Source organism: Anopheles funestus, chromosome 2RL (assembly GCF_943734845.2).
Source record: "Anopheles funestus chromosome 2RL, idAnoFuneDA-416_04, whole genome shotgun sequence".
In the NCBI taxonomy this organism is placed as follows: domain Eukaryota; kingdom Metazoa; phylum Arthropoda; class Insecta; order Diptera; family Culicidae; genus Anopheles; species Anopheles funestus.
Genome location: NC_064598.1, coordinates 71,817,562 through 71,837,585, shown reverse-complemented (window position 1 = coordinate 71,837,585; position 20,024 = coordinate 71,817,562). Strand labels below are relative to the sequence as shown.

At 42.3% G+C, this 20,024-nt stretch overlaps 6 protein-coding genes across 6 annotated transcripts in view; 3 read left to right on the top strand and 3 right to left on the bottom strand.

Moving 5' to 3' along the window:
* The window catches only part of LOC125762522 (histone acetyltransferase KAT7), a 55,579-nt gene extending 54,795 nt beyond the window's left edge, over positions 1-784 (bottom strand). Inside the window, exons 1-2 of the mRNA XM_049424696.1 lie at positions 266-784; positions 5-194 (exon numbers count right to left, since the gene is read on the bottom strand). Coding sequence (XP_049280653.1) covers positions 5-194; positions 266-283 — 208 coding nt within the window. The 5' untranslated portion in view covers positions 284-784. The remainder of the gene's footprint in view (positions 1-4; positions 195-265) is intronic.
* A 210-nt stretch (positions 785-994) lies between these two features.
* On the top strand, positions 995-3,776 carry LOC125762535 (sphingosine-1-phosphate phosphatase 1-like). Its single transcript, XM_049424732.1, has 4 exons — positions 995-1,590; positions 1,699-1,949; positions 2,028-2,200; positions 2,272-3,776. Exons 1-4 carry the CDS (start codon positions 1,215-1,217, stop codon positions 2,687-2,689), a joined length of 1,218 nt encoding a protein of 405 aa, XP_049280689.1. The 5' UTR covers positions 995-1,214; the 3' UTR covers positions 2,690-3,776.
* Positions 3,777-4,264: 488 nt separating this feature from the next.
* LOC125762536 (glutaminyl-peptide cyclotransferase-like) lies at positions 4,265-5,770 on the bottom strand. The gene is made up of 2 exons (XM_049424733.1): positions 5,525-5,770; positions 4,265-5,450 (listed from the first exon to the last, which is right to left on the bottom strand). The coding sequence occupies exons 1-2, from the start codon at positions 5,606-5,608 to the stop codon at positions 4,512-4,514; spliced, it is 1,023 nt and encodes a 340-aa protein (XP_049280690.1). The 5' UTR covers positions 5,609-5,770; the 3' UTR covers positions 4,265-4,511.
* Positions 5,771-5,886: 116 nt separating this feature from the next.
* On the bottom strand, positions 5,887-8,057 carry LOC125762526 (CCR4-NOT transcription complex subunit 10). Its single transcript, XM_049424718.1, has 3 exons — positions 7,913-8,057; positions 6,374-7,843; positions 5,887-6,299 (listed from the first exon to the last, which is right to left on the bottom strand). The coding sequence occupies exons 1-3, from the start codon at positions 7,996-7,998 to the stop codon at positions 5,939-5,941; spliced, it is 1,917 nt and encodes a 638-aa protein (XP_049280675.1). The 5' UTR covers positions 7,999-8,057; the 3' UTR covers positions 5,887-5,938.
* Positions 8,058-8,503: 446 nt separating this feature from the next.
* Positions 8,504-20,024, top strand: part of LOC125762520 (uncharacterized) — a 65,000-nt gene continuing 53,479 nt past the window's right edge. Inside the window, exon 1 of the mRNA XM_049424691.1 lies at positions 8,504-8,693. The gene's annotated coding sequence lies outside the window, so the exon portion shown is untranslated. The remainder of the gene's footprint in view (positions 8,694-20,024) is intronic.
* LOC125762530 (uncharacterized) lies at positions 10,194-12,319 on the top strand. The gene is made up of 2 exons (XM_049424724.1): positions 10,194-11,875; positions 11,949-12,319. The coding sequence occupies exons 1-2, from the start codon at positions 10,532-10,534 to the stop codon at positions 11,958-11,960; spliced, it is 1,356 nt and encodes a 451-aa protein (XP_049280681.1). The 5' UTR covers positions 10,194-10,531; the 3' UTR covers positions 11,961-12,319.

Here is a 20,024-nt window from a genome sequence, read left to right as displayed (position 1 = left end):
TTACCATTTCCACTCGTTGCAGCGGCAAGTGCGGAGTTGTTGTTATTCGTAGGGCGAGGTGATGGTTCTCTCGAGCTGGAAGAATCGCTTTCACTACTCGAACTTCCGGAATCGGAACCTCCAGAGCTCCCTGAGTCTGATCCACTGGAGCTGGAGTCTGAAGAACTGCCACTACTGGACTCCGTGCTTGTGGACTGCAATGGATAAATATGCGCAAAGATTAGCAAAGCTCATTATTACAATTGGCGTATGGAACGTGCTTTACCTTTTTCCGTTGAGGCATGATACTAAAATTACTATTAGTTTGCACAACGTGGAAAACGACACCAGTGGAGCAGGAATTTATGCTAAGACGCTTGTATTTAACACTCTATCGTTGGATACCACCTACTATTATCCAAACTATTATCAATCGTCCATTACAGAGTGCAGACCAGCATCCAAAGTGATCCGTTCTCCGGTGATAAAATAACTTCAGGAACGCACAAACAATGTTCTTCTTATTGTTGGTTTCCCTTTGATATCTAAACTTCTTCAACACTGCTTTTTACTAAACTTTCACGCGAACCGCACAATTTCGGGATCGAAACCTAACTATTTTTGCACTCAACACAAATAAAATTCCGATGCCCGCGACAAATTATGATGTTTTTGTAGGTAAGTTTATTGTGAGCTGCTCTTTCTAAACGCTTTTTGTTTGTTTGTTGTGTGTGTGCTTTTTTCTAATTTTTTCTCCAATTGTTTGACATCTCTCTGTTCTGTCATTTCCGTCAAATGAAAATGGAAACCAGGTTCTACCATCATGGCGACATGTTTATTTCGAAAGGAAATTCGTTTGATTACTAAACAAGTACATAAATTAGAAATTTTGCAATTTATTTACTTTATTTGTTGTATAAATTTGCGAGGATTTTTTTCCCTTTTTATTTCCATCATACAGTACACTTCTTCTTATGCAATCCCAACTGTCAAAATGTGGAAAGTGGTGTAGCCTTCTTCATACCATTCGGTAAACATTATTGCGGTAGTCGTTTGTGCACGGCTGTGTCCTTTTTTTCTCCAATCGCAAAATGATTACAATTTAAGCGAGCTGGAGATTCTTTTCCTTAGCGGTGTCCTTTTAGTATTTAGTCCCGGTTGTGTAACGAATTCTGTTCAACGCATCAGTTAGCGTTTTAATACGTATCCTCAGCGTAATCAGTTTACCGCACAAAATGCATCCATTACTCGAGTACCTTAAAAGCCCGGAGCTGGTTGTGAAAGTACAGGAATATTTCGGCATCGAGTATCAGAAAAAGAGCAACCCCTTATCCAAAAACCTCAAGATAACCGGCACACAGAACGGAACAGCCAATGGGAAAGGTGTGCCTAGCAATGGATTCACCGTGAATCATGCGGATGCGAAGAAGATCGATGACAATGATAATGCTTATCGGGTGACGAATTACTTCTGGTACGTGCTGTTCATCGTCGGTACCGAGCTGGGGGACGAGATATTCTACGCCACGTTTATCCCGTTCTGGTTTTGGAACATTGACAGCGCCGTAGGCCGTAGGGTCGTTATGGTATGGTCAGCGATTATGTACGTAGGTAATACATACAGGAAGATAACGACGAGTGTAACGATCATGGTATCCATAATGCCTGCTCGGTATAGCTTTCGATGATAAGCATGATAATGCTATTTTTAATTTGCAGGACAAAGCCTTAAGGATATTATTCGATGGCCTCGACCATCCTATCCAGCTGCACGGTTGCAGAAAAAATGGGGACTCGAATATGGTATGCCGTCCACACACGCGATGGTTTCGGTCGCTATACCCTTTTCTGTGTTGATTTATACGTACGATCGGTACATTTACTCTATGCCGGTTGGATTGGCAATTGCCTGCGTGTGGTGTGCTGTCATATGCGTCAGCCGTGTTTATCTAGGCATGCACAGTGTGCTGGTTAGTATCATCTGGTGCTTGCTGTGTAGACAGGATCGAACTTTACAAGTTATAATGGTTACTTTGATTCCCTTTTAGGACATCATTGCGGGACTAGTACTAGTCGTATTGTTAATGATCCCGCTAATCCCTATCGTTGATCGATTGGATCTTATTATCGTAACCTCACGCTGGTCGCCAATATTCGTATTTTCCATATCTATTCTACTGATCGTATTTTACCCAGATTCAGGAAAATGGACACCAACTCGGTACGTGTACACTGTTATCCTCCCACAATGTGCGTGTGTTAGTTAATTTTCATTATTCCATTTTCTTACAGAGGCGATACCGCCCTCACGGTTAGTGTTTGCGCCGGTATCGAGCTTGGTGCGTGGCTGCACTTCCATTTGGGCGAATTTCAACAACCCGCTCAACCACCACCGTACGAAATTATTTGGCCTTCCTACAGCATGTTCGGTTTGCTACTACTTCGCACCGTTCTCGGCCTTTGTTGCATCGTAGCGTCGCGCGCTTTTGCCAAATCGATCTCGTACGCCTTTGTCTGCTTCATACTCGGGCGAGACAAGAATGAACTGCGCCAATCGGAAAATACGCTGGAAAACAAGAACAAAATCATTGTCGAGCTGTCGTACAAACTGTTCACGTACGGTGTGATTGGGTTCAACACACAATACCTGCTACCGAGCGTATTCAAGCTGTTAAACATTGGGCGACCGGATTTTTACACCGAAATCTAATCCCTCCACCCAAGCGCGCATATGGTAACGCAACCAAAATGTATGTGCGTCTAGCGCAAATCACACATCGCACATTCCATCCACAAACGCCCAGTCACAGTGAGCAATTTAGCATGTAGGAAAACAACAATCACAACTAGGAATCACATTTCTTCCAGCAAACGATAGGTTACCGACAGAACGGTAGTGTTTGCGGTTTTAAGCCACACATTCTCCACTATCTTGTTAAACCATTTTCCTCCTATGGCTTTGCTCTAGCACAAGTGGCCCCTTCTATCCACTTGCACTGAACTTATCGCAGTCGAATCTTCGTGCAATGCATTACAATATCTAGATAGAACACTTTTAGCTACGAACAGTAGTATCGCTTCAGTTTCCTCTTCACTTATGGCATATCGTTTTAAAAAGCAGGATACGCTTAAATGTACCAGTTCCACGATAGTAGTTAGCAGGCAGCGCAGTAGAACAAAACCAGAACTCTCACAAGCCGTATACCGTGCTGGTTCGCCGTTTCATTCAAGTGCTTCCCGTAAATATGAGTAAATAGAATGAACGACGCTTTTATAGTAAGAGTAAGAAAATAATGAAGCATAGAGTCCTATTCCTCACAACAGGGGGAAAACCTTTACTACAGAGCTTAAACATCGCCACAACGAAACGAATGAACTTCATACTGCCAGTAGTAGTAGAAGCAATTGGTTCGGATGTTCTTTCATGTTCTCCTCACGAGCGAATGCAAAGTATTCTAGTCTAAACAAAGCAACGAACGAGGGAAACGAGCAGTCGAGAAACGGTTTCACATATTCGTGGTAGACCATTTCCGATGCACTGCTTGTAGGTTGCAAAATCAGTACAACGGTACTGTAGGGTTAGTGTTTAGACACAAACAGTTCATCTCCATAAGTCCCAAACAGGGGTATTTGAATTGTATCCAAATTGATAGAGAAAAAAAACATTGAAATAACAAACAAGGAGCGATACAATGAATTTTTTTCCGCTTTTCTTATCCTCTCATAACGCAAATTCACGCAAATTGTGTGCGTAGGAAACGTCTTTCACGAAATAAAAGAATTGATCAAAAATTTCATTAATATCTACTTCATTATTTGTTAATGTAAACTTATTTTCACTCGGCAGTTGCATTATTCGGTGCTTGTAGACGAGACGAACGACTCAAGGGCACAAAATCATGTAACTTTATAAGTGGTAGGATTTATTTATAAAATTTTGCGGATTGTTTCAATTTGAAGCGATATGACTGTTGAACAGTTTTTGTAAATCAACATTAGTTTACACTAGCGTAACGAATTAGCGTGTTGGAAGGCGATAACAATGCGCCGATTACGATCGTTCCCACGTGCGTGACCATAAACATCAAGGTTAACAAATTGAGTACCAGTTGAGTTTTTTTGGGTGGGAACGGGATTTCTATTTTATCACATTTACCTTTTTTCTTTCTTTCAATATTTACCTAAAAACTAAATTCTGAACAATTACCAAAGTTTTGAATATATTTGGGAAAAGGGAAACAAAAACGAAATTGGATGTAGAAGCAAATTATAAGCCTAAACACACTTATTTTTAAAATTGTTTTCAACAAGTTAGTTTATTGCACCAAAAATACGCTTTTGCCGATATGTTCCGCTTGGGAAAAGTCCACCAAAAAGGTTATATTGCTGTTTGCTAGTTAATTAAAATGACCATCCCTTAATTTTTTCCGTTGTACAGCACAAGCTGGACAATACAATAGGGTAAAATACGCAAGCATCGATTGTAAGTACGCACTGGGTGTATAATGTTATCAAAATTCATCCTTCACCTGTCATAAGGGTACATTTAGATACTCTAAAACGAACACGGAAAATATTCTGATCAAATTGCGCACTGTCGGTACATCCACGATATCAGCATTATCTTCCAGCTTGTGCCAAACGTCCGGGAACGGACTTGGAATGATGTGTAGCACTGGTACACCGCGCCTTAGGAATGGAATGTGATCGTCTTCGATCTGCGCCGAGGTGGAATGTGGTTTGAAGTAAGCGATGGATTTCTGCGCCGGTGAAACACTGCTTGTGCTGTAGTTTTCCAGATGGCCCACCTCATCTAAACGCCGCTCGACAGAAAGAAGCTGTACGTACCATTTTTCCGTTTCCGAAAAATAGCTATAAAAGTTTGGCTCAGGTGTTCCGAGTAGGTCCAGTAGTACGAGCATGTCCATCTTTTTCAGCGTGTCGTCCAGCTCCATACGCTCGGCAAGGTGCCGTGCACCGTACAGCGAATCCTGCTCGGACCATTGTTGAATGGCTTCTTCACCATCAAAGAAAACGAACTGTAAGCTTAGGTCCGTTTTTCCTTTCACGGACTGCAAATAAGGTTCGAGTGTGGCCGCCATTGTAATTAGCATCGCACACGGCACGGACGAATCGGTGGCACCGATGAACTTTTGGCCGGGGAAATATTTGCTGTCGTAGTGGCAGGCCAGCACCAGATTTCGTTCCGCATTTGGATTGAGCGTAGCAATTATGTTGCTGAACCGTACCTTGCCGAGGATGGGTACGGTTTGGTCAAACTCGTCTAGATCTACCGTGTAGCCGAGCCGCTTCATCTGTTCCACGATGTAATTTTTCACATTTTCATGACCTGCTGTTCCAACCACTCGCTCAACGAGCAGATTTTCCAAGGCCTGTGGTAAAAGTACCATTGGATCTACCGCTAATTGCTGTAGCCCACTGGTAGAAACGGTGGACGGATTGTGTCTTTGCTGAAATCGGGTAAAAGTACACACATGGAACAATGTAGTTCAAGGTCTAGTATCTTCACAGCAAATAAACTTACCGCATTCTTCAGGTTTCCATTCTGGGCATTCAAGTTAAGGAATGTTAACACAAACAACAGCGCAATGATATGTACTCGTGGCATTTCTGTGCTGCACCCCCTGCTTGATTGATATGCGGTTACAAAAATGTGATTAGATGAATTGAGCTCGGCACGGTTTGGGTCGTTCTTCCACCAAACAAACGAACCGATTGTGGACCTTCTAGGCAGGTGTTGTGACTTTTCTTCCACGAATTTGGTTTCGCCGAGAAACGTCATTCTGATTAATTCGATAGCTGTCAAACTAAACATTTGAATCATTCGTTATTCGAGACACTGTTTATACAGAAGTTTTTGCAATTGTACATGCAAAATCTAACAACACTTTAAATTAACTTTCTTTTCCTCTGTGTTTTATTCGCTACTTACAAAAACTTAAATCAAATGTGGCGTATCGTATCGTATCAGTAATTGCACTTTGTCGTAGTTTCCTAGCAGCAGTTCCTGATAGACGTTCAGCATCTTCAGGTAAGGCATTACCAACGGATGATTGCAATTACCCATCGCTATTTTGGCCTGTTCGTAATCACCGATAAGAAATGAAGCCATTGCTCGATTGTAGTGCATTACAGAACGGGCAGCATCAGCTGAATTGATATTCCAGTGCGGTGATGCTCGCATACCAAAATCATCCCCGGCGAGTTCGGTGATAAATTTTGGCTCCAAGTATGTTATAGCTTCCAGTGGTCGGTTCATCATGATCAGCGCTTCCGCTGCGTACATATGCGAGAGCAATCTACATGAGAAGGAAGGTAAACAAAAATCATTTCAGCAACTTTGGGATGGGTCGAATATAGACTAAATACTCACAAGTAAGATTGTGGTAATTCCTTCATGGCCAACATTTGTTTCGCATACTTTAGTGCTAAGCTATACTCGCCGAGAGTATTCAGCACATAGGCGTATGCGGCCAAGACGGCACACTTGAGCTTATTGAACGAGACCAGCTTCATCGGCAGCGAAGGATTGCAAGGTACACCTTCATATACCTTATCCCAGGCAACCGATTTATCGCTGCTCTCCGATTGGCGGATCAGTTCCGGTTCGTGAAACTCCAGCAGGGTGACCGCATTGCGTAAGCACAGCGATCCAAACTCAAGCGTTGTAGCCGGAATGGCAAGCGATTGGTCACCGTCAACTACGACCACTTTTGGTAAAGGATTAAGGATGTACTTCCGATGCACACCACTGCCCACAGTACCGTGGCATATGTTTGTATTTTGTGTCTGTTTTTCCTGCCGGTGCACCATAATGCAGCATTCGGCCAAGCGCAACCAAAGCCGTGGATTGTTATGATTAGAATTCAATACTATCAGCATACACTCGAAAGCCTCCTTGGGACGCTGAAGGTGCAGCAAAGCAAGTCCATGGTTGTACAGTATTTCAGGTCGCTTGGTAGCACCGACACAGTAGAGTGGGGAACCTTCGACCTTTTCGGTCGATGTATCTTCCGTTGCAGATTTGTCGAACAGCAAAGCTTGCTGGAAAAATCGTGCTGCCAGTGCATAGTGTTTCACCGAAAAGTGTATTACGCCCATATTGTTTGCCAGAATCGTGTTCTGGTCTTCTCCATGCTTGTTCACACTGACCGGTTCATTGGTGAACTGCTTTGAAAGCTCCTTCGCAGCCATTTGATAATCATTACCCAGGAAATACTGATGACCTTTGAGGATGGAATATTCCGAGGTATCTTCCAACGGGATCGACATGTTCTTCTTACCATTGAGCAAGTTCGAACGGATTAATATCAATCGAAACTCTTTGCGGAACTCCTCAAACTGCAGCTCGGATATGTCCTTCCGACTTTCGTTATCTATCAGTGGTTCGTCTTCGTCGGAATCGCTCAAAATCGCGTACACTTGTATGCCCAGTCGGTTCTGCAACATTCCTAGCAATCGATTAGCCTTCTTCGGTTGGTTCGTATCGAGCAGCAGATGTACAGTAAAGATTCCAGCACGCCTTAACAGATAATCATCCAGCCGGTCAAAGTGAGCCATAACAGCCAGCATTATCTTTAAAGCTGCCTGTGGTTGTTTGAAATGGTACAGCACGATCGCTTGATTCACGAATGCCGCACAAGACTCGCGATCTTTTACTTCTACCGCGCGAATCTCACCTACCAAACCGGTCAGCTGCATCATGGCCAAACGGAACTGATCGTACCGGCGTAGATCGCTATTGTAAAACTCCACAACTGCCTTGTTGTGCAGCACCTTGGGGTTGGAATCTTGCGTTTTCAGCAGCTTCTGTAGCGTTTGATGACATGCATGGTAGTCGGCTCTGAAAGGCAGAAGAATGGTTTGCGAATGATTTGATTCCGCAACAAGGACAAACTGATTTTGATCTTACTTTTGAAACTCAATGAATGCCTGTTGTTCGTGATCGCGTTCCTGGTCGTTCAGGGTAGGTTTTCTCACAGAATTTGCGTCGGCCATGGTGAAGATTGTTTTGAATAACAAATGTTAGCTGGCTGGATGTCAACAGTGCTCGCAACTTGTAAATCGAAAGAAGAATAAGAAGCTATTGGAACATATGCGGCCGTTATTTCGGATCATTTACCGTGACAGTTTATATATTAGTTCATTTTTTATTTTTGCACAAACAAATTTAATAGTAAACTTTAAAAAACGTGAGCCATTAATATTTTGTATTACAATTAATGATTTTAAAATAGCGGTCATTGTTTACAACACTAAAATTATGATCCATCAAATGGAACAAATTCTACTACCCAGAGAGAAAATAATCCTACATGTTTTCCAAAAACTTCGGGGTATTCTAATCTGAATAGATAAGCTTACGGTGATTCTACAATGGATCAGTAATAAACACAGGATTTCAGTTTGATTCAAACGATATTACAAAGAAATAATTTAATAAATGTCCTCGATTTTCCACGACCTCGACCACTATCCATCCTTCCAAAGCAAACGTCAAACAGCTATAAAGCATCATCCCCATTATGGCATGTCGGTTTGTTTCAATTTCGTGCTAAACTTTTGTCCAGCGTGAATTCGGCGTTTTTGTGTAGAATTTCGTGCAATTTTCCGTGAATTGGTGTATAGTGCGTAGCGTTTTTGGTGCGTGTTTGTTGTAAAGACGTGTTTGGCGTAGATATCTGCACCGAAAGGTAGGTAAAAGCGTATTTCTTGCTCAGTTGCCGGTTTCCCTTATGGACAGGATGCTGCACGGTAGAAGAAAGTCGTCAAAACCGGGTTTCTTCGCGTCAGGACTTGCTTTGCATGTGTGTGCAGCATCGCAACAGCGTGCACATGTACTGTACGTGTACGGTTGTGCGTAAACTCGGAAGTGATCAATTATCAAAGCACTTTTTGGTCGCTACGAGAAGGTTCAGTGATGGGTTTAATTGTTCGAAAATTGGCTATCCGTATGGATAGCGTGCGAACAAGAACCAGAGGGAAAAGCTCGGAATGAAACATTAAAACTCACATTGAGCGCCATTCTTGTGGTAAAGGAACGGATGAAATTTTCGGAAGAAAACGAGACGGAGCGAACAAAAAAAAGGCGAGCGAGATAGAGACAAGCGGGACATGAATCCAGCCAGTTTTTCGGTTATGCTTCCCCCCCCTCGCTATTCCACGCACCGCGCTCTCGCTAAGCCATTTGTACGAGGTTTTCGTTTATGCTCACGTACACCATCACAACTATCGCGCTTCGAACCTTTACCGACTTTGTGGTATAGGTGCGAGCATAGAAAATGTTGTGAGATAGAAAGAGAAAGAGAGAGCAAGTGGTCAGGCTTCACATCGTTCACATATTGGTCAATCCGATACATTTAGCCTATTTTTGTAATATTTGCAGTACGGTTAATGTTAATGACGACAACTAATTCTTGTACGAGATACTTTCTACAAATCTCTACGGGTTTCTGTGCCTAAAGTCCTAAGATAAAAGGGAATGTCCAGATACAGCAATGAGGCAAAAGATGAAGAAGCGATGAGGCGGCTCATACTGGTAGTTATGGTAACGCGAAGCTATGTTGAGTTGGGTTCGTTGCTAGGTCGAGATTGTGGAAGAGAATTCTCTCGATTCGGTTCTGATCGGAGAGTTAGCATAGCTTCTGGATATGCTAAAAGTCAGCAAAAGGGAGATTTAAATTTGCCGGATTTGCCAGCAGCAGCATGCCAAATAACGCCAATCAAAGTGTCCATTTTGGTTTAGCGGTTGCACAATTAATTCGGACTTTGATGAAGTTCAGCACTCGGCTGACTATGTTGTCCAATTAAACATTTAACAATTTGATTGAAGTGGCTCGCAACGCATATTTATTAAAGTTATGTTTTAATGAAAAATTATCAAAGTAGATTAAAATTTATATTGTTAAATAATAAATTTAAATCTTTAATTCAGTGTGAGTATACCTAATAAGTTTTCATTTCGGTGACGACAATTGGTTATTCTGTACTCATCCATTTGGTACGAGTTCAAAAGAAACTGAGCTTGATCGAAAGTCAGAATGAATTCACATTACATCAAACAATCAATACTTTACAGGGAAACACACATGATAAGCTGCGGAGAGCCCACTTTTGGAAATCGGGCAAGCGAATATGAAAGTAGGGAAGGTTGATACGGAAACACCCAATATGTTAGCAAATCACCCAATATAGTGTAATATACTGTAGTGTCAGGTCCGCAACCGGTATCATTGTGAAGAGCTTTCGAAATGTCAGAGTGAATTATGACCCTTGGACATGACAGTGTGCTGCGCAACTGTCATGCTGAATAAAGATATTCGTTATTGGATCGTTGTACAAGCAACATCTTCCGTTCTTCCGTTCTTCCGTTCTTCCGTTCTGTCTTCCGTTCTTCCGTTATACCTTCCGTCTTTGTTATTAGGCTACCAAAGCCTCCTTCCGAAAAGTTAAATCTTCCGTAATACATCCGTATTACATCTCAGAAGTGGGATTCGCCCCGTGCTGCCGTTGTGTCATCTTGGTTTAGATCATGCACAGCCGTGATGAAATGTTGGGCGTTCTGTCGGACGCGGGGATTGCGGTTCCCCCTTCCGCTACCGTTGCCCAGATCCGGAGATTGTTTGCTGAAATTATGGGAATTGACGCCACACCGATACCAGACGAGGAACCAGCTTCCGAAGCGCCTTTGACCGATGCTCCTACCACGTGCCTGTCCGCCATTTTGGACGCTTCGAGTGCTACACCCGTGAAGCGCGATGCCGCCATTTTGGACGCCTCGAGTGCCACACTTGCGAAGCGCGATGCCGCCATTTTGGACGCCTCGAGTGCCACACTCGCGAAGCGTGATGTCGCCATTTTGGACGCTTCAAGTGTTACCCCCGTAAAGTGCGGTGTTGCCATGTTGGACGCTACCGCAGCGGAGCGTGTTGATGTCGATAGTGCGGCCAAAGAATGTAACCCGACTAACAAATGCACCCAGGCTACTTACGAAGACGAAATTCGCAGATTGCAGCAACAATTGGAGCTAGTGGATTTGCGCCGTAAGATTCAGGCTTTGGAACACCAGTCTGAATGTGCTCCACCACCGATTGCTGACTTAAAACTCGATAAAACAATCGAACCCTTCACGGGAGACGACGACAGATGTATCATCCAATGGTTGGATGACCTCGATTATACTTTCTCCCTACATCGTGTGAAGGATGCTGATAAATTCGTTCATGCTCGTCGGCTGCTTAAAGGATCTGCGGCTATCGTTGCCCAGTCATCTCGTGCCCTTACGCTGGAACAGTTAAAGGAAGAACTCATCTCAACCTTGAGTGTGCCGCCCACGGTTGAAGCCGTTCTTCGACAATTACGATCCCGTCGTCTCTCCCCAAAGGAGACCGCCTTACGTTATGTGTTGGATATGCAACGTATTGCCAGCCGAGCCCCCATCCCGGAACCTGAATTGATCAACATTATCCTTGATGGTCTGGATAGCCCATCTCTTACTGCTGGGATGCGATTCATGGCAAACAACGTGGAAGATCTGAAGCCTATGCTTAAGAAATTCGAGACCATTCGGTCCAGAAGAGTCCCCAAGCCGACGACGACATCATCTTCAATTCCGGAGAAAGTTCCTGTTTCGACCAATCGAGGAGCAACGCAGAACATCATTCGATGTTACAACTGCTCGGAGTTTGGACATCTTAAGAGTGCCTGTTCTCGCCCCAACCGACCACCGGGGGCATGCTTCACGTGTTTCCAAATGGGGCATAACTACAAAAATTGCCCAAAGAAGGTCGCGAATGCTGCTGCGAATGCTGCTGCTCATCCGGATCCAATTGCGGCTGATGATAATGAAACTCTGGCATTAGATGAATTACAAGAGGTGAGTGTTTCTTTTCTTAAGTTAGGAAAACCGGTTGTGGTAGTAAAAGGAATACAATCTCTATTTGATACAGGTAGTTCTGTAAGTTTTATAAATGAATCCATAGTGCCAGTTGGACTCCTGGCTCCGTTAGCCCCTTCTCGATTTCGTGGCCTAGGGAATTCCCGACTTTATACTCGTGGTCAAGTAACGTGCCGTATAAAATTCAAGGAGGTGATCCTCAATCATTCATTTATTATATTACCCGAGAACTCTATGGCTTGGCCAATAATTATAGGTAAAGATATACTCCCTTCGTTTAACGTCCGTCTTACCTACTCTAAGAATTACGTCTCTCTTATGCAACCCCCTCGGGGGGGAATTGAAACCCAGAACCAGGATTCACTAGATGTGGCAACCAACGAAATTTCTGCTATTGACATTTACGAATCGGAAATTGAGCCTGATGTTGGCCCCACATTATCTTCAAAGCAATCCGCTATTGTCCCATCAATCATTAAGGGAAATTATCTCGACGATTCTATTCAATGCACTCAGTTAGTAAACCATAAAATGAAGATCAATCTCACTCATCAGACTTCTATGGCTCACGTGGATGCATTAAGCCGAACTGAAGCAGTAGGTGCAATTAGTGAATTAGACCTCGACTTTCAACTTCAGGTAGCTCAATCAAGAGATCCTTCCATTGACTCTTTAAAACGAAAACTCGAAGTCGGTCCTGTTAATGGATTCGTCTTGCAAGATGGTCTTGTTTATCATCAGTCTCCCCTCTATCCCCTCCAATTGTATGTACCTCGTGAATTTCTTGAGTCCAAAACAGAAGACGTTAGTCGAGACCTTAATCGTCTCCGTTCCGAAGCACAGGAAAATATCGAAATATCGCAAAATCGAAATGAGCAATACTTAGCCGATAGGAACAAGCCAGCTCCTAAATTCAACGTAGGAGATCTAGTAGCTATCAAATATACAGACACAAGCGGTGTCAACAAAAAGCTTAACTGTAGGTTTCGCGGCCCTTATATAATTCACAAAATTCTTCCTCATGACCGCTATGTTGTTAGAGATGTTGAGGGATGTCAGCATACACAAATGACCTATGATGGCGTTCTAGAAGTTGATAAGCTTAGGAAGTGGGCCACTAATACATAAATATGATTAGGTGTGTAATTAAGTAGAATTGAGGTCAATCCTAAGTCAGGATAGCCGAGCTGTAATATACTGTAGTGTCAGGTCCGCAACCGGTATCATTGTGAAGAGCTTTCGAAATGTCAGAGTGAATTATGACCCTTGGACATGACAGTGTGCTGCGCAACTGTCATGCTGAATAAAGATATTCGTTATTGGATCGTTGTACAAGCAACATCTTCCGTTCTTCCGTTCTTCCGTTCTTCCGTTCTGTCTTCCGTTCTTCCGTTATACCTTCCGTCTTTGTTATTAGGCTACCAAAGCCTCCTTCCGAAAAGTTAAATCTTCCGTAATACATCGGTATTACAATAGATACGAAATCGCGTGCAATTGATATAAAATGTCAGATTGGCGAGGCGGATTGAATGCTGGGTATATACTTGTCGGTTCAAGAGTTGAAAAATGTAAACAAACATTTTAAAAATATTTTTTAATTATATTACGTAGTTTGTGATACGGTGCCGATGGCCGGCGTACCTTTCCGAGATCGTTCTTTAAGCGTGCGCATGCTGACATTAAATCCAACTTCGCGCGCCACGCCATAAAATTGTGTGGCGTACATTTTCCGATCCTCGATGATCGTCGGTGCGTTACGCCGCTCCGGTATTAGCTTCACCATCTTCAAGGGGTAGTTGAAGCCTTTTCTTTCCTCCGCTAGGGTGGTAGTGGAAACTCGCACACCGTGTTCCTGCAACAATTTTTGTGCGAGTGATTTTAGCGTCACCGTACAATCGTCATTGATCCAGCATTGAATATCACTTATGGCTTGCTGCGATAATATTTTCTGCCCATTGCCACCACGTTTCTTGGCTTTGACCTGAAATGCTGTTTGGTATTTTTTGACAATACCGTAAACTGTCGTTAGTTTTATATTCAGCATTTGGCTGCATGAGTTGCTCCATTTTCTTACGTTGTTACCACGCACTCTATCTTCGTTGCTCGTAGTCTTTCGACGTCGAAGTGCTTGCACTGCCCCGTTCGCACTTTGAGCTAGTTCAGAGCTTTGGCTAGAGCTCATGTTTGCTTATATAAAATTAAAAATTGCCGACTTTAGTTACAGTTAGTTTGCCTCAGTCCTTTGCTCGATTGTAACTTACTTTACTCTTACACGGTACGTTCTTGAAGCAAAAATTCATCGGCAAAGAAATTACTCCTTTCGTACTCAAGCGCCTGCAAGACATGAAAAGGCACGGAAATTTTAAACTTTTACACTATTTTAAATTAACTATTGAACTATTTTAAACGTATACATACCTTCAGGGGCATGATTGTATACACCAAAAACTAACGTACCTTATGCTATTTTGTAAATATCCACAAAGCACACAAAATTTGCCAAAGATTAATCCGTAAAACGGTAGACGCTCCGCTTGTAGACCAATATGAAATATTTTCTATATCCCAACGAATTTTAGCCTTCTCAACAGAACAGTTTTGAACACGGGTGTATATAGGCACTGGTTTAAATCTCCAATTTGAATTTTAGCATGTTTTTGAAATACAGTTTACAGTTATAGTTCGCAATTTCAGTTTGAGCGAGATAATATTATAATTATAATATTAAACAATAATTTTGATACGATTTTCGAATGCACCAACTACTTAATTTAATTAAAAATTATTTTAAAAATATTTGTTTACATTTTTCAACTCTCGAACCGACAAGTATATACCCAGCATTCAAACCGCCTCGCCAATCTGACATTTTATATCAATTGCACGCGATTTCGTATCTATATTGGGCGATTTGCTAACATATTGGGTGTTTCCGTATCAACCTTCCGCACTTTCATATTCGCTTGCGCGATTTCCAAAAGTGGGCTCTCCGCAGCTTATCATGTGTGTTTCCCTGTACAATTCAGTTCCTTTTTTTCTAGCCCAAGCATAGCAGAAAGGCTTACCAAGCAATTAAATGTAACCTTGAATTAAGTTCAACTCCGCCAAAATGCCATTAGATGCCCCGACTAGACACCACCTAACCTTTGTCGGAGGCCAAAGTGAATCTCGCCACAAATAATGAAGATGGAGGAATGAAGTGGCACAATGAGAAAATCAACGGACACGCTAGATATGCCGGAACTGGTTCAATAAAGCACGCCACACCGTATCTACCAAGATCTGCAGAGTCCGAGCAGTGGCCGCGTGTGTGTTCTTTTTTTTCCCCCGACTTCCCATGTCCACGCAACGCATGTGCTGCCGGTGTTACTGGCGGGCCACGCTTTTGTGTTGGCTTTTTCTTCTAAATTACGACCACTCGTGTTGAATGCTTGCAATATCAGCGAGATGATCGGATTGGGCTCTTCGTAATACTATTTTTTGTTTGGTTTCGCGCAGCAAAGAGCACTTACGCAAGGAGAGGCGGGATCCGGGCGTAGTGTACGATATGGAAAGCGACCCCGAAAAGACGCTGGGACCCAGTTTGTTCACTCCATCCCGGGTAGACGCACTGTTCCCCGAACCGGGTTGGTGTGTTTGGAGTTGAGCATTGTCGATGTGTGAAAGATATATTCCAAGTCAACAAATACGCTAGAGTCATAAAAAAGTATGGCCAGTGTATGGCTACGAAAAAACATAAAAAAGAACTACTCCTCCGGAAAACAGTGCCATCAAAGCATCATACACCAAAGCATAAGCCCCCCCGCAATCGCAATTTGGAAGAGAAGAAAAATAATCCGAGAATAAAGATGTTCGCATGTTGAGCCGGTGTTGTTGCCCCATCTCGTTCATTTCTGCCCCTTTATGTGCGCCAAACATGTTCACGAAAAACTCGCGCAAATGTGGCTTCAGAAGAACAGAAGCGTGAGCACAACCCGCGTGGATTTGTAACCTTTTTTGGAGGTTTCACCTCTTTTCTTTGGTTGGCCTACCCCCTCATACTTGCGGGATGTTCGTATCAGATGGATAGTTTATGCTCTCGTTTTGTTTCCTTTATCGAGATGCGGATGGAAGTTCCCATCTATCAACTTGTGCGGATCTTGAATGTTTTGTGGTAGGCTCCAGAGAGACAGAGAGAGAGAGAGAGAGAAACCTGACTGAGAAACTGAACTGCGGGTGAAGAAGACTCGCAGCAGATGTTTCCCAGTTTCGCCGTATCTGGTGAATGTCTAACAGAGTTAAGATAGGCAAATGCTTCATGCAGCGCAAAAACCAACTGAAATAATACATTGTGTATATTGCGATCGTAGACAACGCTTTCAGTTATAGAATGCTTTTGATCATAGTTGATCATGTGCACCATGAGCGAGCGGCATGCTATCATGGTTTAACTTTGTCCAGTCTACTTTAAAACGGCACAGATAATCGGTTGTATTTATTTTTCTTATCTGCTCCGAAATGCTTTGTTTCCGGACACACCTATCATTTTCTGTTTGATCTTTACGTGTTGAAACTGTGCACATTCCCACCTTAAAAGCACGAAATGAAGACGAACTAGGTTTTTTGGTTAAGGTTTGGTGGCTTTAAATATATCCCAAATGTTAACCTGTTTCTGTACGCGATCGTGCTACAGTTTTTTTAATTTCATTTTTGCAATTCGATCGTACTGTGGTAGCATTTTTTTTTGCGCTGTTAGGTCAATCGTTCACATCGATATCAAATGGTGATCACTATTTTCCTACCCGTCAACCTGTCTGGCAACAACGATCCTACCCAGAGAGGTTAACCGCAGAGACAGCTCAAAGGCGCATAAGGATGGCGTGTGTCTATAGGTTCCTATGTTTTACATTCGAAAGGGTGAATCCGATTTCTTCGTAGCCTCCGGTGGTAGAGAGCATTTGGTTGTTGGCTTTCTCCTGGACTGCTACGAGATTTGTACGCGAGCGAGATACGGGGACGACCCCGTAGGTCGATTAATAGACATCAATCGAGTGTGATTCGGAGGGAACCGCGGGTCCAGGCTGGGCGAAAAAAACAACCTTTCCTCCCATCAATAGCTGTCATATGTTTTCTACTGCTTTCCTCGCATCTTTGTCTCAACCTTCACTGTTGACCTCGGTTGTTGTGTATGTGGCTATGTTTTTAGTATGTGAGTGTGTCAATTTATCGCCATTCTAAGATCGCTTTCACTTCCCACTAGGGAGTGGGATTTGTTCCCTTCCGTCCCGAGTGTGCGGTGGTCAGAGCATATTCAATATGCAAAGGCGTTATGTTTGCCGGTCATTGCCTTTTTGACCTGAGTATGTTGATGGAAAGAGTACGGGTAGATTCATCTCATGTGTGCGTGTGTGAAAGGGCAACCTTTGAGACTCGTGGGACGAATGCTAACCAAATCAGTTCGGGGGCACCGTATCGTCGTACTATATAAAATAGATAAAAGATTGATTGGTTTAATTGAATTACGTTAGCAGCGCGGGAACGCAACAACGGGCCTATGGTTCGATTGGGTGGACTATCACCGTATTCAGATAGTGGTGGTTTGGACGGGGTAACAACTGTTCTGCTGTTATCGTCGATTTCCAAGCGATAAGTAAATTTCTTTGATTTGGAATGATATCTAACACACGTTCGTTTGATTGCTTTATCAATCGCGAGAAGGGCGAGTACATTCGATTCGGTAGCCTGAGTTCCGATTTTGTTCGTAAAGAAAAAAATAATTGATTATATTACTGTGCCACACTGGGTGTGACAAAATTCGCAATCTTACTTATGCAACTTGATTTTATTCCAGTTTAAGATTTAATTCGAGACATTAGGGTGAGCCTGACTTATATTTGTAAGCGGCGCCGGTTCCACACAACAGGACCGGCTCAAAAATTCCTTGAGGATTCCTCGTAGTAAAAAGTCACTATTCAGTTATGTGATAAAAATAAATGTTGAATACATCCTGGACTTTCTTTGCGAATAGAAAAAAAGACCTAGTACGAGCTGTTCAAATACAGATAGATGAAAGTTTGGATGTTCTGTGTCGGTTAGTTATAAAAAAACAATTTAACCTCGCCCAACATTCATTTATATGTTTCTTACACATAGGTATTCATTACTAACAAAATATTTACACTAAGCGTTGTATAAAAGAAAGCAAAAGCGACTAATTACTGTTCATCAAATTCCAATATTTTGCAGTTTCGCCGTGGGAATTTTCTTTGAGGTTGAGAACTTTCTTTGACAGCTTAATTCAGATTACTGAAATGAGAAAAAAATTAAAAACAAAATGTGCAAAAAGAGTTTTAAAGAAAAATGCAGTAAAATTCCACATTAAAATAATAACTGCGTTAAATTTTGTGAGTCACTCAACCGGAGCGTACTAAATCATGTGAAGTAAGTTGACGATGGAGAGGAGGAAGGACTGGCAACAGTTCAATAAATTGTGTTCAGTGGAGCCAATTAATGTATTGTCGCCATTCTACCATATGCTGCTGAAATGTGCCATCAGCATTTCGACCACATTTGTTATATGCTTATAGCGCAAGCGGCCATAATGCACGCAGCAGCCCCATGTTATCCAATTAACCGTTCGAATATCGCTCGTATGGTGGTGTGGCAGTTGTGCGCACAAGAAATGCTGGTTAAATGTATCTTTGTCAATGTATGCTCGTCTCACAAAGGAATGTATGTGCGATTATTCAATTTCTTTTGAATATTTTTTTTTCTTTATTCATAAAGCACGAAACCGAAACCACGGTTTGGGGTGGTAAAGAAATTCGTACCTAGTCTGGGGTGAAAAAAATATCCGGCAAATGATGATGAATGTTTCGGATGCATATATTGGTGGAAATCTAACAAGAAACAAATTTAGCAAAAGTACATTAAAAACAAGAGTTTCAATCACTGTCTCCGAGGGTGCAGTAAAAACACATCAGTACAGTGAAATGTTCTCCTTTTTAACATTTATTTCAATCTGTTTCAGTTATCTGTTCGGGTTGTACAGCTTTGCTACGACCGGGGTAAAAGGCGTTGAATTCCTCGATTAATCGAGCAAGTAATTGATTGACGAGTGGAAGCCTGTCCATCTTCGTCAGTTGATACGCTGCTGGTCACCAGTGTGTTAAGCTCGCTCCCGTTCGCTTACTTCTTGTGATTAATCGAGCAGCAGTGGGCCAAGTATTGAACTGTAGCAACAGTATTTAATGATAGCAATGTTAATCGCATCACTGCGGACGATAGAGAGTAGGGAAGTGTACAACTGAATAACGATAATATGTCATTGAGGGCTGGGTGCACGTGACAAATGCCAGAACATGTTTGTCAAGCATGTCGAAGAGGAGCAATGAAGAAATGGTGCTAAAGAGAAAAGAGCAAAATACACATTTCTCCATTTGATTCCTTTCAACAGAGATCGTCTCCATGGGTGTGACACATACTTACGGCTTTTAGCCGAACGAACGGCAAAACACACGCATTAATTTCGATACTGTTCTGACAATGTGTGACAGACGAAAAATTCCAATCCGATGGCTAATTGTTCAATAATTTAGCTCAATTTAGGGATCTTATCCTCCCTTCTATCGCCAATAACGATAGAACCAAACAAACAAAAAAAAAAGATTGTGGGAAAAGAATGTTCTGTTTTACGATTGAAGCTTCCGGAACATGTGTTTTGAGCCCTTGAGAAATCCCGACCCTACTCTTTCTCAGTATTAAATGACTTTTTGACATTCGATCTCTGTATGTAAATCCAGAGTATGTAAGGGGGGAAAAAGCATTCCATGGAGGCAGTGAAGACGATCAACACACATTCTACCCGGATAATCAATATAATTTGATTAATGGTATATTTTAACAACAGATCACCAATTGGCTCATGATCAGCATTTCATAAACCATTTTTTTATTTAAAAGAGATCATGATATTACTAATGAGTTTAATAAATTCTTTTTTTTTTCAACAGAACCACTTAATCAAAAAAATATAGATCTAACTTCTTCAACTTTAAAGTAAAATAGTACAGGTCCGATTACCAATGGCAGCTTTGCACTTGACACTGGCGTAAGCTTGGACCGGATACGTTCATTCCCATTTCCGGTT

Excerpts from the sequence above, each read along its gene's own strand:
- LOC125762536 (XM_049424733.1), bottom strand. The coding sequence starts at position 5,608 with ATGCCACGAGTACATATCATTGCGCTGTTGTTTGTGTTAACATTCCTT. Across the intron at positions 5,451-5,524 it reads ATGGAAACCTGAAGAATGCG|CAAAGACACAATCCGTCCAC; the intron begins GTAAGTTTATTT and ends ACCCGATTTCAG.
- LOC125762535 (XM_049424732.1), top strand. The coding sequence starts at position 1,215 with ATGCATCCATTACTCGAGTACCTTAAAAGCCCGGAGCTGGTTGTGAAA. Across the intron at positions 1,591-1,698 it reads GTCAGCGATTATGTACGTAG|GACAAAGCCTTAAGGATATT; the intron begins GTAATACATACA and ends TTTAATTTGCAG. Across the intron at positions 1,950-2,027 it reads TAGGCATGCACAGTGTGCTG|GACATCATTGCGGGACTAGT; the intron begins GTTAGTATCATC and ends ATTCCCTTTTAG.
- LOC125762526 (XM_049424718.1), bottom strand. The coding sequence starts at position 7,998 with ATGGCCGACGCAAATTCTGTGAGAAAACCTACCCTGAACGACCAGGAA. Across the intron at positions 7,844-7,912 it reads GCATTCATTGAGTTTCAAAA|AGCCGACTACCATGCATGTC; the intron begins GTAAGATCAAAA and ends TCTGCCTTTCAG. Across the intron at positions 6,300-6,373 it reads GAATTACCACAATCTTACTT|ATTGCTCTCGCATATGTACG; the intron begins GTGAGTATTTAG and ends CTTCTCATGTAG.
- LOC125762530 (XM_049424724.1), top strand. The coding sequence starts at position 10,532 with ATGCACAGCCGTGATGAAATGTTGGGCGTTCTGTCGGACGCGGGGATT.